The 18,839-nt window shown below is 43.9% G+C and overlaps 1 protein-coding gene across 5 annotated transcripts in view; it reads left to right on the plus strand.

Moving 5' to 3' along the window:
• The window catches only part of zbtb40 (zinc finger and BTB domain containing 40), a 120,398-nt gene that overhangs the window by 38,182 nt on the left and 63,377 nt on the right, over positions 1-18,839 (plus strand). For all 5 annotated transcript variants that reach the window (XM_068017565.1, XM_068017563.1, XM_068017567.1 and 2 more), the window contains 3 exons: positions 2,023-2,159; positions 9,419-9,617; positions 13,124-13,260. In XM_068017565.1, coding sequence (XP_067873666.1) covers positions 2,023-2,159; positions 9,419-9,617; positions 13,124-13,260 — 473 coding nt within the window. The remainder of the gene's footprint in view (positions 1-2,022; positions 2,160-9,418; positions 9,618-13,123; positions 13,261-18,839) is intronic.

Here is an 18,839-nt window from a genome sequence, read left to right on the forward strand (position 1 = left end):
AGTATGGTGCCCAGAATTGGGCATAATACTTCAGTTGAGGCCGAACCAGTGTTTTATTAAGGATCATCATAACTTCCTTGCTTTTGTACTCTATGCCTCTATTTATAAAGCCTAGGATTCCATATGCCTTTTTAACTTTCTCAACTTGCACTGTCAATCAAGATGGTAAAATATAACTATAAGGATATGAGCCAGGATATATTTGACAAAACAGCAAGGGGACACTGACTAAAGTATGGAAGATGAGCATATGGGTTAGTTGGGAATGCAGAATATGTGGAACCAAGGATTCAGGAAGGCAGTGGAAAAGAGTGGATGATGTTAGAAAACTTCAGGGGACTGCTTTTAATATTTGGTACTCGATGTGTATGAGTGACAGAGTAGTTAGTTCTTGCTTTGGAACCAGTTCAACAAACTGCAACGGTTTCTTCTGGTCCTCTACATTTGGTTCCTATCTCACCCATTCTCCTCCTCTTGTCATATTCTAACTTTTAATGTATTTGATGCTGATAAAATTTTATGTTCAGTCTTAGTAGAAACTGCAAGATCTTCTTGAGCATAATCTGATCTGCCTGTTATATTATTGCTCATCTTGGTGAAGGCTAGCATATTGATGTACAACAATTACATTTTTTAAGGGAAGTGATTGTCTTATTTGCTGACTTTATGACACCTCTTCACAATCTGACAGTTTTCAATGTTGCGATGATTTTTGACAACACAATTTAATTCTACTTTTGGCCTAATCAGGGTGTGCTGTGTTTGTGAAGACGGGAGAAGAAATGCATAGGTATGCTATAGTTGCAAAGTCGTGTCGCACAACTGTTTTTTTCCCCCATACCTGAAATTTAAGTTCTCTTCCTTGCGTTTAAATCGCACTGTACCCTCACTTCTCCACATCTAACTTCTTCCAGCATTCAAATCATCTAAATCTCAATTCCTCTGACTTTAACCTCTGGAACACTCCCTTCCCCCCCACCCCCTCCCCCTACCTTTGCTTCACTATGATGCATATGCTTTCAGCCACCTATGCTCTTTGTTCTGCAATTCCTTTAAGACGCTTCTGCTTGCCAGCTCTCTGAGGCTGAACCAAACTGTTCGCAACCATAGAGCTGAGTTTCCAACTCTATATCTTTCGGTCACCAAGACTGCCTAGTTACACCTCTTTAACATCGTCCATCTCTGCTCCTAACTCAGCTCATCTGCTGGAACTCTCATCCACACCTGTTCTGCCTCTGGACTTGACTATCCCAATATTCTCCTGGCTGGCTTCCCATCCTCTAAACCTGAGTTCATCCAAAACTCTGCCTGTATCCTAACTTGCAGCAAACCTTTTTCACTCATCATCCCTTTACTTACTGACCTACATTGGCGCCCGGTTAAGCAACACCTCGAATTCAAAATTCTCATCCTTATTTTCAAACCGCTCCATGATCTCGCCCCTTCCAATCTGTAATCTGCTGCTGCCTTGTGAGATCTCTGCCTTTCCCAATTCTGGCCTTTTGCACATCCCCCAATGTTTAACGCTGCACTAATTGGTAACCTACCAGAAATTCCCTCCCAAAACCTTTCTTTCTCTTTCCCTCTCTCTGTCCTTTAAGACACTCCTTAAAGCATACTTAATCTTTTGGCCATCTGTCCTAATATTTCCTCATGTTCTTTGGTGTCAGAGTTTGATGATGCGCCAGTAAAGCACCTTGTGTCATTTTACTTCGTTAAAGCTGCTGTATAACTGCAAGTTTTGTTTTTTTTCTCCATTCTTTTCTCTTTTAGAACATTCCTTAATACCCACCTCTTTAAGCCATATTTTTGGTCACTGTTCACTCCCCAATTGTTCCTGTTTTCACTTAGTGTCCCTCTTGCATCTTTATAAAGCATCTTGGGACATATTTCTATCTTAAAGGCACTATATAAATGCAAGTTGTTGTTGTGTTGGCCCTCTCAGTAATATTGACAAATGGGTGAATAAAGAAAAGTGAAGAAGAAAGTTTGGAGCTGGTAACTATTTGAATTTCTCAACAGAAGTGAAGAACACAGAAGATTATTGGTTTGACTTGCTGAGACGGTATCAAGATAATATTGTTGATGCAGTAACTGACCTCCAACCTCTGCACAACATCCTGTCTGTTGCTGAGGATATATCTGATGCTGAAAAAGAGGTATGAAATAAATTTTTTATATAGTCAAATATGATATGTGTGGGTCACCGTTCCCTCTAAGCTGTGCAGGTGTGCAACTTCGCAGCAGTCCACAACTTGTCATGCAGGGGACAAACAGGCTGTGCACAAGAAGCAGTCCCTTTAAGATCTGCAAATGTGCAGCTGCACGCCAGTCTTAAGGGACCATGCAGTGCAACCAACAGGCTGGACACAGCAAGGAGGGAACATGGTTGTGGGTTAGAATTTTATATTCTTGTTATATTGGCAGATGTGGTTCTGCTGCATTATGACAGGGTATCTTCCCCCCCACCCCCCCCACCCCCCCCCCGCCCCCCCGTCCCTCCATGGGAATAGGCAGGTTGTATGATAACACCAGTCAGGCAACAGCATCATTGTGCTCAGGAAGAATTAATTTTGTGGTCTGTGGAAGGGTAGTTTTATAGGCAAAGAAAGGCTTTCAGGTGTCATTGGATGTTGGAAGCAAATAGATAACCAGTGGCCTGGAGATGATTGTTCATACATTGTGCCTGAAATGGTTAATATATTAATATTAAATGCCTGACCATTGAGATTCTGTTTTATTATTCAAATGGGCCCACTTCAACATCAAAGAAAAGACAGTCATAATTAGGCAGGAGCTTTGGGATCCTGTCTCTCCAGTTGCAGGAAAGGCATCCAAGTGGAATACATGGAGCTGTCACCTACATAACATTTCATAAGAAACTCAAAGATTACATTTAAAAAAAGGACTTGGGTTTCAGGCTCTTAGAACAGTTTATTTTTAAAGTTATTTAATTTATGTAGGTACTTTGTTTAGTGTACGTATTCGGACAAAATAGACATATATATGTATATGGCTCTGTTTCAATATAGACTCATGAACGATCGAGGCACAGAATTTTGCAGTAAGCTTTTGTTTTTTGGACTTTTCCTGTTGGAGAGTTACAGCAGCCTTTCTCAGTTTATACATGTATATATCTAGTATTGTCCTGTTGTGATTATTTTGTTTATTTGCAATTCTCTTATAAATGTGTTTTGCTGGTGCATAATATCTGATGCTCTGGTACAGGAGAGCGTGGTGGGAATCTCCTATGGTCTTTGGTGTGCAATATAGTATTTAAACAGCCCGGTAAGCCCTGTACTCTGGAGTTTCAGTTCATTCGGGACTCTGTCTGCCTGTGGAAATTTTCTGTTTGCTGTGAACACAAATTGAGTATTGGAAGGAAGCCCGAATCACAACAGAGACTTCGGTAGGTGACAGGACAGAGTCTAAGTCCATTTAAGCTAATTTTATGCCCCAAAGCAAAAGCAGTACAATGAATAGTGTGGCAATAAAACAGGCACAATGTGCTTGATGCAGATTAGTGACTAGACTAGCTCCAGTTTTTATATGGTTGATTGTTTGGACTGTTAAGATTATGTTGCTGTGGTCTTAGAGTTCTGAACTGTTCATGAGAACCTGAATTTTATCCAGCACATGATTTATGTGCTTGTAAGTGATGGAGGAATGATCTATTATGTAGCTAGCTGTGTTGGATATCTGGGACCCTGGATACATCTTGGTGTGAAAACAGATATTCAGCTCGTAGATCTGGCTAAATGCAACACAAGGCCAACACCATGCATGTATTATGTGGGCAGATCCATTTGTGTAAAAATGTAATATCTCAGATATCTTGTGTATCCTGCACAATTATATCGGTTTAAAAATGGATCAGTGCCTGTCTGCTGCATTTGCTGTCTCTAAAGAAATACTTGAAAATCTTGGTTTATGTACAACAACATTAATTTTTTTTTAGTCATTTCTTCCTGACCTTGGACAAATATTGGCACCTTCCCAGGGAACCCTTGCAAATACTGACAAACTCCCAAAGAACTTGCATCCTAATTTCTGAAAACACATTCACAATCTATAGGGAAATAGTGCTGTCAATGCAGATTTTTTTTTTTATTAAGAACAAATCCAGAAATCTGATTATAGAAATATTCCCAGGGTCCCGTTGTAGATCCCAGTTTGAAAATCAATAATAGTTTCTGAAAACAAAATGTAGCCTAAAGCTCGTTTTTGTCTCTGCTTTTGTGTATTTCATTTATGGTGCTAGGTTCCACACAGTAGCATTTCCTCCTCTACTCTTTATCTCAGAAACAACCACTGTGACTCAGGATATCAGAATATTAAGAGTATAGGAAACTAGTAGCTGTAGTACTGCACTAGCAAGCCACAGGTTTGAGTTCAAATCCCACCATGGTGAGTTGTTTGTGGAATAGCACCATGACTATGAAAACTGCTGGATTACTATTAAAAACCCACTGATTCACTGTTGTCCTTCAAAGAAGGGAACCTGCTTACCCCTTACCTGACCTGGCCTATATGTGACTTGAGTCCCAAATCCCTCAAAATGACTAGAGAAAAGGTATTAATTGCTGATCGCCAGTGCAACCCACACAAGAACAAGTTAATTGGCATTGTGCCTCTGTTCCTTGCATTTTGTGTATGTTCTAGAGCAGGGTTGTCCAGGATCTGGCCCGCCAAAGGTTTCCATCCAGCCCGCGGATGTAAGCCGTACCCGGGGCTGTTATCCTCACCAGGGTTCCGTGACTGGTAATTTCCAGATTGGCTTTTTAAAAACATTGTGCCGTCAGTTTCACAGCTGACGGGCTGACATCGGGAATGACAGTTTCCCAGCTTAGACAGACTTGGGGTTTTCCGGCAGGATTTTTAAAAAAATAGTCGGAACCCGCCGGAAAACCCTCGAGTGTCTGATGTTGGGAAACCGCTGTTCCTGGTCTCATACAGCAGCTGTCAGCTGTGAAACTTGCATGATTTAAAAAAAAAACAACCAGTCACAAAGCTGAGCATTCCTGCACTCTGCAACTGTCAGAGAGAGTGTGAGGGGGGGGGGCTGCGGAGTAAAGGGGGTGGGGGCCTGCGGAGTAAAGGGGGGGGGCCTGCGGAGTGAAAGGGGGGGGGCTGCGCAGAGTGAGGAGGAGGGGGGGGGGCTGCGCAGAGTGAGGAGGAGGGGGGGGGCTGCGCAGAGTGAGGAGGAGGGGGGGGGCTGCGCAGAGTGAGGAGGAGGGGGGGGCTGCGCAGAGTGAGGAGGAGGGGGGGGGCTGCGCAGAGTGAGGAGGAGGGGGGGGGATGCGCAGAGTGAGGAGGAGGGGGGGGGATGCGCAGAGTGAGGAGGAGGGGGGGGGATGCGCAGAGTGAGGAGGAGGGGGGGGATGCGCAGAGTGAGGAGGAGGGGGGGATGCGCAGAGTGAGGAGGAGGGGGGGGATGCGCAGAGTGAGGAGGAGGGGGGGGATGCGCAGAGTGAGGAGGAGGGGGGGGATGCGCAGAGAGGAGGAGGGGGGGGGATGCGCAGAGTGAGGAGGAGGGGGGGGATGCGCAGAGTGAGGAGGAGGGGGGGATGCGCAGAGTGAGGAGGAGGGGGGGATGCGCAGAGTGAGGAGGAGGGGGGGGATGCGCAGAGTGAGGAGGAGGGGGCGGATGCGCAGAGTGAGGAGGAGGGGGGGGATGCGCAGAGTGAGGAGGAGGGGGGGGATGCGCAGAGTGAGGAGGAGGGGGAGGGATGCGCAGAGTGAGGAGGAGGGGGGGGATGCGCAGAGTGAGGAGGAGGGGGGGGGATGCGCAGAGTGAGGAGGAGGGGGGGGGATGCGCAGAGTGAGGAGGAGGGGGGGGATGCGCAGAGTGAGGAGGAGGGGGGGGATGCGCAGAGTGAGGAGGAGGGGGGGGATGCGCAGAGTGAGGAGGAGGGGGGGGATGCGCAGAGTGAGGAGGAGGGGGGGGATGCGCAGAGTGAGGAGGAGGGGGGGGATGCGCAGAGTGAGGAGGAGGGGGGGATGCGCAGAGTGAGGAGGAGGGGGGGGATGCGCAGAGTGAGGAGGAGGGGGGGGATGCGCAGAGTGAGGAGGAGGGGGGGGATGCGCAGAGTGAGGAGGAGGGGGGGGGATGCGCAGAGTGAGGAGGGGGGGGATGCGCAGAGTGAGGAGGAGGGGGGGGATGCGCAGAGTGAGGAGGAGGGGGGGGATGCGCAGAGTGAGGAGGAGGGGGGGGATGCGCAGAGTGAGGAGGAGGGGGGGGATGCGCAGAGTGAGGAGGAGGGGGGGGATGCGCAGAGTGAGGAGGAGGGGGGGGATGCGCAGAGTGAGGAGGAGGGGGGGGATGCGCAGAGTGAGGAGGAGGGGGGGGATGCGCAGAGTGAGGAGGAGGGGGGGGATGCGCAGAGTGAGGAGGAGGGGGGGGATGCGCAGAGTGAGGAGGAGGGGGGGGATGCGCAGAGTGAGGAGGAGGGGGGGGATGCGCAGAGTGAGGAGGAGGGGGGGGGGATGCGCAGAGTGAGGAGGAGGGGGGGGGATGCGCAGAGTGAGGAGGAGGGGGGGGGATGCGCAGAGTGAGGAGGAGGGGGGGGGGATGCGCAGAGTGAGGAGGAGGGGGGGATGCGCAGAGTGAGGAGGAGGGGGGGATGCGCAGAGTGAGGAGGAGGGGGGGATGCGCAGAGTGAGGAGGAGGGGGGGATGCGCAGAGTGAGGAGGAGGGGGGATGCAGAGTGAAGGGGTGAAAGGGGGAGGGAGGGGGGTGAAAGGGGGAGGGAGGGTGAGCGGGGGGGACGATAGGGAGCGAGAGAGCACGGGGAGGGGTGGCACACCACGAGGACGACACAGGGAGTGAGGGGGTGAACACAGGGCGAAGGTGATTAAGAACTCTCCTGACAGATGGACGTCTATCCGGGATACTCCGCATCGCTACAAGTGTGCAGGCAAACATTGAATACTTGTGCAAGCAAAGAAATGGCAGGTATGTCACTAAATCAGTGTCCAACATAGTGACGAGAATGTAAGTCTATATATTAATCTTTTCATTTAAAGCTTCTTCACAAAAATGAGCATTTGTTACTTTGATTAATAGTAAGATACATTTTTAATGCCTTTATCTTTCTGAAATTGTCTCACCAGCTCCCTGTGTAAGACAAAAAATGTAATGTGGTCCCCCACGCTTCCCAGCTGTTTGTGTTACCTTAAAGTATTAACCATTTTATTGCTTTTATACTAATATGTTGATAGAAATAGTACACCTGCATATGGTGCAGAAGTATCAACAGGATTCCAGCAAAACATAATGATGATCTGGTTGTGTTTTACAGTCTGTTATTGCACGCAGATCCTTTTGAACAATGTGGAAGTTTTATTTTGCTTTTATACATTGGTTCTCCTTTGTGTTTAAATAGATTTGTACTGTAGTTGTCAGTACGTTTACTTGTATTTAAAACTATTAATGAACTTTATCCTTTCAGAAAATTCCTGAGTAAAATTAATTCAGCACTGTGGCTTCCAATAATTAATAGGTTCTGAGTATGATGTTTAGTACCTCCAAAAGCTGCAATAGTTAGTGTTTACCATAATCTGTAATACGCAGTTTTTGTCTGTGCGGACTTTTGTGATTGGTCAGTTTAAGGGGTGTGTCAAACTCTGTTCTGCGCCTGTGTGATGACAATTGGTTAATTGGATGTTTTAAAACTAAATTGTAATATTCAGGTACTGAATGTACTGAGTATAACAATTTTTGATCCATCTAATACAAGGCACCTGGGGTAAGGTGTAAGGTCCTTTGTTTACAATCAGGTGTGGTTCTGCTAATCTCTGCCATGCAGTAGTTTCAGGGAAGTGGTTGCCAACTGCAATTTTTAAAACTCCTCACTGTAGTTTGTGGAACCTTGCTGTGCACAAAATGGTTGCCACTTTGATTTGGTGGGCTGAGCCTGGCACACACACAGGCACGTGGGACACGCAGAGGACTGGAGCACATGACGCATGTGCGGCTGCCAATGGTTGGTCTGCCGCTCTCTCCATGCAAAGATGGAGTCTGTGCATGAAGCAGTGTGGATTCATCCTGACAGTTATGAAGATTGTTTTTTTTTAAAGCTGGGAGAAAATCAGTGAGAAACACCAAGATTCGTCCTTTCCTCTCACCTCGCTGCAGTGCTGTTAATGTACAGTAGCTAGGAGATATGTATGTGCGAGCATTACTTAGAATCACCTCAGCAGTCAGGAATGCAGCAGGACTGATCTGGAAAGGTACCCCCCCCCCCCCCACATTAGGGAGTGTAGCTGAGATCCTGTTCTACTTTGTGAGTCAGCGCTGCCTTGTGTTTTAGCTTAGACGTAATTAATCCTATTGAATTTTAATTAGATTTTTAAGATGTTAGCCAAGGAACCGCTGCTTGCAGGGGGCTTTTGGGGTGGGGTCAGGGTCAAAATGGAAATGTGGGATGGGGATGGCTTGGGAGGGGATGGCATGGGAAAGGCGGGATGGCATGAGAGGGAGGGCATGAGAAAGTTGGAATGGCATGGAAAGGGTGGATGAAATGACAGAATAGGTTAAGTATACTCATTTGACTGCAAATGTTTTGTGGGTCTCTGCCAATATAAAATATTTCTTAATATTCTTTGCGTAAGCCAACATTGTTTTATGCTCCAGGTTCTGCTGCATATTGGGCTGTGGCTCACAATACTGAAAAAATGGTGACTGGCTTTAAGGCTGCTGCTTGCCTGTTTTTACTTGGCTAATGAATATAATTTGTCATTTGTTTTTATATCGACCAGGGTTGATCTGCTAGATAGATAGATGTATGTTAGTATTACAGCTTAAAGTCATTTTGTTTTAATCTTGCGGTGACTTTTGCTCATTTTTTGATAATTTTGCATATATCTTCTACACTTCATTTAATGCTTCATGACAGTCAGAGCTTCTTTAAAGTTGTAAGTGGAGAATATTGTTTTCTATAGTGGCTGATCAGGATTTCCATGTACTTTGCATCTTCTAACCCATTACACTACCTCACCATTTTCAGTAGAATTTTAAAAAGAATTGCCTACTTCTGCTGCCACAAAGATGGAACCCGTAATGTATGTATAGCTTTTAATTCAACTTCAGTGCCGTTCCAGTTGCCTTGTTAATGGATTCATTTTCAGTGAAGTTCTGTTGTGCATCAACAATGGATTCTCTGAGAGAAGTACAGCTGGCGAGTTGGGGCAGTAAATTGCCATTGTTTTTTTTTCTAATCTTCATTAAATGCTAGGCACAGTAACTGGCAGTGCAGTGCCAACCGTTTTTGTTGCTATGGTACGACACACAGCAGCCAGTCAAAATGCAATACACACTCACTTGTGAATACTCAAACTTCACTTGTGCAGAGTTGTTGCAAAGGTGTCTTGTGTGGTTTAAAGTCATTTAATTTTTTAACATTTTTGTTGCTAACAGAGAATCGAAGATCTTATTAAAGGGAATGATGTGGTGGATTGTGTCAGTGATTTGATGGAAGCAGTGTTAGAGAAGCAAACACTGGCAGCACTCACTGTCTGGAAACTGCTCATCCGGATGAAAGAGGATGTGCCAAAGCTGTGTGCCCTGCTAGATGAACTCCAAAAAGAACCAGAAAGTCTCCGGCTCATTTTATCTGGTGAGGCTTCCAATTAGCAGTACTAGAATTAGTGCTTCAGTTAATGAAATAACCCATCTGATGCAGGGAGAAGCGGTGGCTCCTGAGTGCTTTTCTATTCTGTTTGAAAAAGCACTGATGCCTTGATAACAATGTGATTAAGGGTTATTAGTGATCAATTATTAGCCAAAGATTTAGAAGCATTATGATCATTTTTGTATTGTACTAGGAGTGTGTAACTATTGTAGCTCATGGTATTTCCCTACAACCGTCTGTTTTAGGAAGCTTTCATGAAGGTGATCACTATGAAGGGTGGCGCAGTGGTTAGCACCGCAGCCTCACAGCTCCAGCGACCTGGGTTCAATTCTGGGTCCTGCCTGTGTGGAGTTTGCAAGTTCTCCCTGTGTCTGCGTGGGTTTTCTCCGGGTGCTCCGGTTTCCTCCCACATGCCAAAGACTTGCAGGTTGATAGGTAAATTGGCCATTAGCAATTGCCCCTAGTATAGGTTGGTGGTAGGGAAATATAGGGACAGGTGGGGATGTGGTAGGAATATGGAATTAGTGTAGGATTAGTATAAATGGGTGGTTGATGGTCGGCACAGACTCGGTAGGCCGAAGGGCCTGTTTCAGTGCTGTATCTCTAAACTAAACTAAAACTATCTTATTGACCAGTGGAAACCCTTTGGCAGTCCCTTAAAAGTCATGGATCAAAATGGACAGGAAAATAAACCAAAGATTTATCAATTACTTTTTTTTAATAAACAAGTCAATGATGAAATTCTACCTTTTGAGTAGTGTCTGCCTCTATAATTGTGCATGTGATGCAGCTAAAGATTCCACATTGTACCAGCCTCCCACTTCTGCAGATTCTGGTGCTTCATTGGAAGGTGACCAAATGCTGTAGAAACCATTGACCATTGATACTGATGTTCATATCTACTGACATAAGTCTGAGAAGCCAAGGCAAGAAAGCATTTTACCTGTGGGTAGGGGTAGTGGATGTATACAGCTATGGGTAAATATAACCTGTGCTGATCAAGCCACAATAATTCAGCACACAACTCCCTACCAACATAAAAGGTAATCCAAAAGTCTTATAGATGCATATAAGGGTGGCGCAGTGGTTAGCACCGCAGCCTCACAGCTCCAGCGACCGGGGTTCGATTCTGGGTACTGCCTGTGCGGAGTTTGCAAGTTCTCCCTGTGACCGCGTGGGTTTTCGCCGGGTGCTCCGGTTTCCTCCCACAGCCAAAGACTTGCAGGTTGATAGGTAAATTGGCCATTATAAATTGCCTCTAGTATAGGTAGGTGGTAGGAGAATTGAGGGAAGATGAGGATGTGAGAGGGTAATGGGATTAATGTAGGTTTAGTATAAATTAGTATAAATGGGTGGTTGATGGTCGGCACAGACTCGGTGGGCCAAAGGGTCTGTTTCAGTGCTGTATCTCTAAATAAATAAATAAGATAAATAGTAAAAGGGTGGTAAAAGGAGGAGTAAGATTGATTGGGGGCCAAAAAAAGGATTTATGCATGGAGGCAGAGGGCATACCTGAGGTACTAAATTACTGCTTTGCATCTGTCTTTACCAAGGAAGAAGATGCTGCCAAAGTCATAGTGAAAGAGAAGGTAGTTGAGACACTGGAAAATTGATAGAGGAGGCATTGGAAAGGCTGGCTGTACTTAAAGTTGGTAAGTCACCAGGACCTGTTTAGGCGCATCTGAGGATAGAGGGAAATAAGGGTGGAAATTGCGGAGGCACTGGCCATAATCCTCAAATCCTCCTTAGATACAAGGGTGGTGTCAGAGGACTGGAGGATTATAATTGTGTTACACCCTTGTTCAAAAAAGGGTGCAAGGATAAACCCAGTAATTACAGGCCAGTCAGTTTAACCTCGGTGGTGGGAAAGCTTTTAGAAATTTAATCTGAGACTAAATTAACAGTCACTTGGACAAATGTGGATTACTTGAGAAAAGCCAGTATGGATTTGTTAAGGACAAATCATGTTTAATTAATTTGGTTGAGTTTTTTGATGAGGTAACAGAGGGTTGATGAAGATAATGTGATTGATGTGGTGTACATGGACCCAAAAGGCATTTGATAAAAGTATACGACAGGATTGTCAGCAAAGTTGAAGCCCATGGAATAAAAGGGACAGTGACAGCATGGATGCAAAGTTGGCTGAGTGGTGAATGTTGTTTTTCAGACTGGAGGAAGGTATATAGTGGGGTTCCCCAGGGGTTGGCATTCGGACCCTACTTTTCTTGATCAAATTAATGACCTAGACTTGGGTGTGTAGGACACAATTTCAAAATTTGCAAATGAAACAAAACAATCAAGTACTGTGAACTGAGAGAAGGATAGTGTTAGACTTCGAAGACATAGACTGGTGGAATGGGCGGACACAAGGCAGATGAAACTTAATGCAGAGAAGTGTGAAGTGATGCATTTTGGTAGGAAGAACGAAGAGAGGCAATATAAAATAAAGGGTACAGTTCTAATGGGTGTGCCAGAGCAGAGGGACCTGGGGGTATATATGTACAAATCATTGAAGGTGGCAGGACAGGTTGACAAAGCGATTTCAGTAAAGCATATGGGATCTTGGGCTTTATAAGTAGAGGCATAGAGTACAACAACAAGGAAGTTATGGTGAAACTTTATAACACACTGGTTTGACCTCAACTGGAGTATTGTGTTCAATTCTGGGCACCACATTTTAGGAAGGATGTGGAGACATTGGAGAGCGTATAGAAAAAAATTACAAGAATGGTTCTGGGGATGAGATTGCATTTATGTGGATAGATTGGAGAAGCTGGGGCTGTTCTCCCTAGAGAAGATTTGATAGAGGTGCTCAAAATCATGAGGAGTCTGGACGGGAGAAACTATTTCCATTGGCGGAAGCATTGAGAATCAGGGCACACTGATCAGCTAAAAGAACCACGGCGACATTAAAAACTTTTTTACACAGCGAATGGTTAAGATTTGGAGAGCACTGCCTGAGGTGTGGTGGAGACAGATTTAATTGTGGCTTTCAATAGAGAATTGGATAATTACCCGAAGAGAGAAAATTTGCAGGGTTGCGGGGAGTGGGACTCATTGAGTAGCACTTACAGAGAGCAGGTATGGACACGACAGGCCAAATGTCCTTTCTCTGTGCTGTTGTGACCATTCTATGATAAAGGTGAGTAGAGTTTCAGAGGATGTTAGAGATCCACCTGCTTGCGGCAGTACAACTGAGGTGCATTGAAAAATGTTGCCCTCAAGTTCAGACATATGGCTGTAACATTAATCACAATGTTATAGAGAAAGCTTGTCCTACGATGTTGCACAGCACCATTTAGATTGTTGATTTTGCTGGTGATTGGTATTGGCACTGGTGTAAATTTTTCTGATTTAAAACTATATTGGTGAATATCCATCAGTATCAGCTTCCCGATGGGCTTTATGAGACTTGCACACTGTGTGGTGAGTTCAGAGTGTGAGTATTTAGCTGTAGGTGTGGACTGACATTTCTTTCTGATCTTTTCTAGTGAGTGACGAGGAAAGTAAAGCTGTGGATATTTTGAAAAGACATAGACAGTTGATCACCGATGCAGTTGATGATATCAGTCCACTACTGGACTGTTTGATGCCTGGTGTAGAGAATCTTCCTGCTGAAACAATAGAGGTACTTTATTTTCACATGTTCAGTACTTTGACACAAGCTTATAGTCTTTTTCTTTACCTAAAAAATGTTATTGAACCAACTTACATTGATAAATTCACGCTAGTCGATCTCCTGTGGAATTCCACGTGGCGAGTTAAGATCATCTGTAGTCTCCAGGTCAAACTGGATTGGTGAGTGAAGGATAATTTGACCAGGATATATACTCCATCATTCTTTATATACAATATTTTGTGTGTATTATTTGCATAGTTAGATAACAAAAGTTACATATTTTGGGAAGTAAATTGGTTGGAGTGGGTTGAGGAGCTGGGAGATGCAAAACTGAAGTGCCACCACTGACTAGAAAGTGTAATTGCAATGTGACAAGTTTACATAGGCTGTTTCCATTTTAAGTGTGGGCATTGGAGGTTCTAACAGGGAACAGTTGGGGGAAAAGTGTGGCAAGAAAGTGATTATAGGTTTTGTTAGCTTTTCATATAAATATATATGTACATATTCTTCCCAGTTGATTAAATATTTTCTTGTCCTATGTAGCATTCAGAGATTGAGATGATAGGCAGGTAGCTTACTGTATAGTTTCTGCCAGTCCAATTCTGAAATTGTCTGAACTTGCAACATTTAAACTGAAATTTCTCCTCTTTGTGGAAAGGTTTCCTCGTCAGCACTTCATGCTGCTGCTTAATATGCAGCAGTTTCTTGTAATAAATATTAGGTGCAATCCTGAATTTTAACACAATGTTGCAATGTCCTATCTTGTAGTGTACTTATAATTATCAGATGGAAGTAATATATCAATAGATGAGGCAAAATACTGCAGACGCTGCAATTCTGAAGTAAAAAATACTTGGTAGATCAGCAGCATCTGTGAAGAGAGGAAGGCATGGTTAACATTTCAGGTCTATGACACTTGATCAGAACCAGAAGCTAGATATATACACGAGGGAGAAAGCAGTCGATGGTTATGTTGATGGGATGAGATAATATAGGGGTGGGAGGAGGCTCGTGTGGGTCATAAATATTGGCACAGACTATTTGAACTGAATGACTGGTTTCTGTGCTGTAAATGCCATGTAATTGTATGTAATACTATAGCTGAACAGCTTATAAAGAGAAACGGGTAGGGAGAAAACTCTATGATTAGGTGGGGCACAGGAAATGGTTAAATGACAGCAGTAATAGCTATATCGGTGCTCCTCTGTCCCTGCAGGTAATGAGGTTGATAACTCATTAAGAGTTGCAGATGAAAACCGTTGTTGCACAACGTTTGAGAGGAACTCTTATACCCTTAGTTTTACATTTTTAAATTGAGTTACCCCCTTCCTAATTTTCTTTCATTTTCCCTCCCCCTTTGCTGAAGATGGGGTTCTTGCTGAGGATGCAATTCCATAGGGGTTGAATTCTTCATGTGTGCCCACACATCGAATGCTGGCAGGCTGTTTGGCTATAGGTGCATCACAGTTGAAATCTTATTTATGCAATTTACCCCTTGCTTTATAATTTAACCCATACTTTTACAAACTAATTCTTTTTTTATACAATTTAATCCATGATTATATAATTTAACCTCTAGTTCTGCAAGTTACCCAGGTTATATAATTTAACGGCAGTAATCTAATTTAACCCATAGTTATACAACATAACCCTTAAATACGTAATGCAACCCTCAGTAATGCAGTTTCACTTGTCTTTTTGGCATTGGTGATTTAGACAGGTTTAATAGTGCAAGGTTACTGGAAGCTCTTTATGGCTCTACACTATTGCATTTTTAAAATACTGTGCTACTTTTCATATCCCAAATATCATCATGTGGTAGAACGCAAAGATGGAACAAAATTTGAGAAATAGATTCAGAGCTGCATATCATGGCTTTCCAGCACCAGCGATGTAGCTCTTCACAGTAGCCCACTCCACACATGAACAAACAGCAAAATACCGCAGGTGCTGGATATCTCAAACAAGACCAGAAAACACTGGAAACACTCAGTAGGTCAGCCAGCATTTGTGCAGGGAACACAAATCATAATTTTTCACCCTTTATCAGAGCTGTATGGTATTAGAGATGAACAGTATTTAAAAAAAGAATGGAATGTGGGAAAAACAATGACCACACACAGGAAAAGGAATGTAAATATATAAAATGCTAAGGCAGAGACCAGAAGATGATTAAATTGTAGAACTGATGAGGAAAAAAAAAAGAGACATAATGTGAGAAATAAAGGATACGCAGGGAGTGTAAAAATGGCTAAAGTGGTTCTAATAATAGAAAAACTGGCAAAACAGAGGGGGCCTCAGTGGCACAGGGAGAAAAAAGCAGGCCGATGTCAAGGTTGTAGGCCATCCCACCAGCATAGTTCCAACTACAAGCAACAAGCTTATCCCTTTCCCTATCCTGGAAGTGCCAGCATCTATTTGCAGAGACAAAATGGGAGCTGTAGTTCGTGTCTCATGTTGTTAAAGTTGACGTTAAGGCCAGAGGGCTGCAGTATGCCTGGTAAAGAGATGATGTGCTTGTTTTTTTTTCTCCTCTCTCTTCCCCTTTCCCTCATTCTGTTCCTTTGTAAATGCTGTTCATCTATAACATCTACAACTTGTAAGGGAAGGGCCCTTATATCGGAAGTCAGCTTGTGTTCTTTTGGTAAATGCTGCCTGAGCTGCAGAGCGTCTTTGTTATTTTCTACTTCGGTTTCACTTTTCGCATGACGTCAATGCATACGTTAAAGGCCTGCTCAGGTCTGCAAAAAGGAAAACCCTGCCCGAGCCTGATCGAACCACATCCGACCTGAGCCCGACCGGCCTGAGTCCTTCCATTTTTTTTTTCCCGTGCCCGACCCGACCTGACCATCAGTTAACTTACCTTCCGTTTTTCACTTTGTTGCTGATCTGCACAAGCTTAAAATAACTGTAACAAAACCACCTTTCTAGTCCAAAAATTAAATTAGCATTTACCTGTGATAGTGTGTCCAATCCGAGCCCGAATGCCAGACCCAGAAGTGCGACCCGACCAGAACCAGTCAGGTTCGGGTAGGGTAGCAGGCCTTTAGCATACACGGCCTTTGAATCTCACTCACTGTTTTCAAAAGCTGTTTTGTTTTAAACCTAAACCACATGTGCACTTCAATTCATGGTTTTTGTATCATGACTGCACACTATGATTTAAATTCCACTATAACAAAAGAGAATTTAGCCCCAAATATATAATCTTACTGTAAAAGGAGTTACACAAATGAGAGACTTGCTCGCAAATTTCATCTGTCTTTCGAATGGGATGTTAAAAAGATCCCACGGCACTGTTCTGAAGAGCAACAAGGGAGTTATCCTGGTATCCTGGCCAATGCTTGTGCTTCAATCAACATCACAAAACCAGATTATTTGATCACTATCACATTACTGTTTGTGGAACCTTGCTGTGCATAATTTGGTTGCCACATTTCATACATTATAACTGTGACTACTCTCAAAAGTACTCATTGGCTGTAAAGCACTTTGTGACATCCTGAGGTTGTGAAAGGGGCTATTTGAATCCAAGTCTTCCTTTTTTCCCCCCCAATATCAGTTTGAACTGACCAGGTCAACCCCTGTGGTGCGCTGTCGCTGAGGTGTAGAACACAATTCATCCAAATCAGCAGCAGCTTACGGTCTGCTTGTCGGTGTGATCCTTCCCAGCTCTTGGTGCAAACTCTCCCAGGCTTTGAAGCTAGTGTAATCACTCCCAAGGGAATTCAGACTGCTTCTGGGGTTTGGGACACAGTGTTCCTATTCTTTCATTCCTCCTATCCTTGAAAATAACTTCAAAACCTCATCTCTGCTCCATGCTGTCAGTGGCTTAAAGGAGTTCTCTTATGGCTGCTGCCATTTTGGTTACATTATTATCGCTTTGGATCTAAATATGGTTGAGACATTTTTACTATAGCTCTTTCAGATTAAAAGTGCAATGTTGGCGTATGTCTATATGACCAGTGGTCATAATGCACTTTATTAAAGAGAAAATCTACATCCTGCAGAGCACTTGTAATATAAAATCTCTTAACCTGATATATTTGATACCTATTAAAAACTTAAATCATGTGGATGAAATGATGTTGCAGTAAAAATGCAGCTGAGTAAAATTTCTTTCTCCACTATTTAAACAGGTTACTGCTTTGTTAAAATATTCTGGCCACCCATTGCCACAGCCATGGTCACACATGTAAAGAGAGTGCAGCACAGGGGAATAACTACCTGTGTGACAGTCTCTCTGATTTTTGTGATGTTACAGTATCAGAGCTATTCCTCACGTGACCTTGTCCCAGTCTAGTTCTCTATAGGAGGTAGGCATGTCCCCGAGGATACAGTTTATTTTTTTCATTGGCCGGTGTAAATAGAACCTGAACATAGAACCATAGAAAAATTACGGCACAGAAGGAGGCCATTCAGCCTGTCGTGTCCTTGCTGGCTGAAAAAAACTAGCCGGCCAATCTAATCCCACCTTCCAGCACCTGGTCCATCGCCTTGCTGGTTACAGCACTTCAGGTGCATGTCCAGTTACTTTTTAAAAGAATTGAGGGTTTCTGCCTCCACCACCATTTCTGGCAGTGAATTCCAGATACCCACCACCTTCTGGGTGCAGAAGTTTTTCCTCATGTCCCCTCTAATCCTTCTACTAATCACCTTAAATCTGTGCCCCCTACTAATTGACCTCTCTGTTAGGGGAAACAGGTCCTTCCTGTCCACTCTATCTTGGCCCCTCATAATTTTGTATACTTCTATTAAGTCACCCCTGAGCCTCCTCTGTTCTAAGGAAAACAATCCTAGCCGATCCGATCTTTCCTCAGAGCTGCAACTTTCGAGCCCTGCAACCTTCTTGTAAATCTCCTCTATACTCTCTCCAGAGCAATTATGTCCTTCCTGTAATGTGGTGACCAGAACTGTATGCAATACAGGTGTGGCCTAACCAGTGTTCCAGCATTACATCCCTGCTTTTGAATTCTATACCTCAACCAACAAAGGAAAGCATTCCATATGCCTTCTTCACCACTCTATCTCCCTATCCTGCCACCTTCAGGGACCTGTGGACGTGCACTCCAAGGTGTCTCACTTCTACCCCTCTCAATATCCTCTCGTTTATTGTGTATTCCCTCTCTTTATTTTCCCTCCTCAAATGCTTTACCTCACACTTTTCTGGATTGAATTCCATTTGCCACTTTTCCGCCCACTCAACCAAACCATTGATATCTTTCTGGAGTCTGTGGCTATCCTCTTCACTATCAACTACAAGGCCAATTTTTGTGTCATCAGCAAATTTCCCAATCATGCTTCCCACATTTAAGTCCAAATAATTAATATATACCACAAACAGCAAGGGACCCAACCCTGTGGAACGCCACTGAAAACAACTTTCCATTCACAAACATATCCGTCGACTACTACCCTTTGTTTGCTGGCCCTGAGCCAATTCTGGAAGCAACCTGCCACATTCTTCTGCATCCTGTGGGCTTTCATTTTACTGACCAGTCTGCCATGTGGGACCTTGTCAAATGCCTTACTAAAATCCATGTGGACCACATCCACTGCACTACCCTCATCAATCCTCCTTGTTCCTT

This window comes from Heterodontus francisci, chromosome 37 (genome assembly GCF_036365525.1).
Source record: "Heterodontus francisci isolate sHetFra1 chromosome 37, sHetFra1.hap1, whole genome shotgun sequence".
Lineage (NCBI taxonomy): Eukaryota > Metazoa > Chordata > Chondrichthyes > Heterodontiformes > Heterodontidae > Heterodontus > Heterodontus francisci.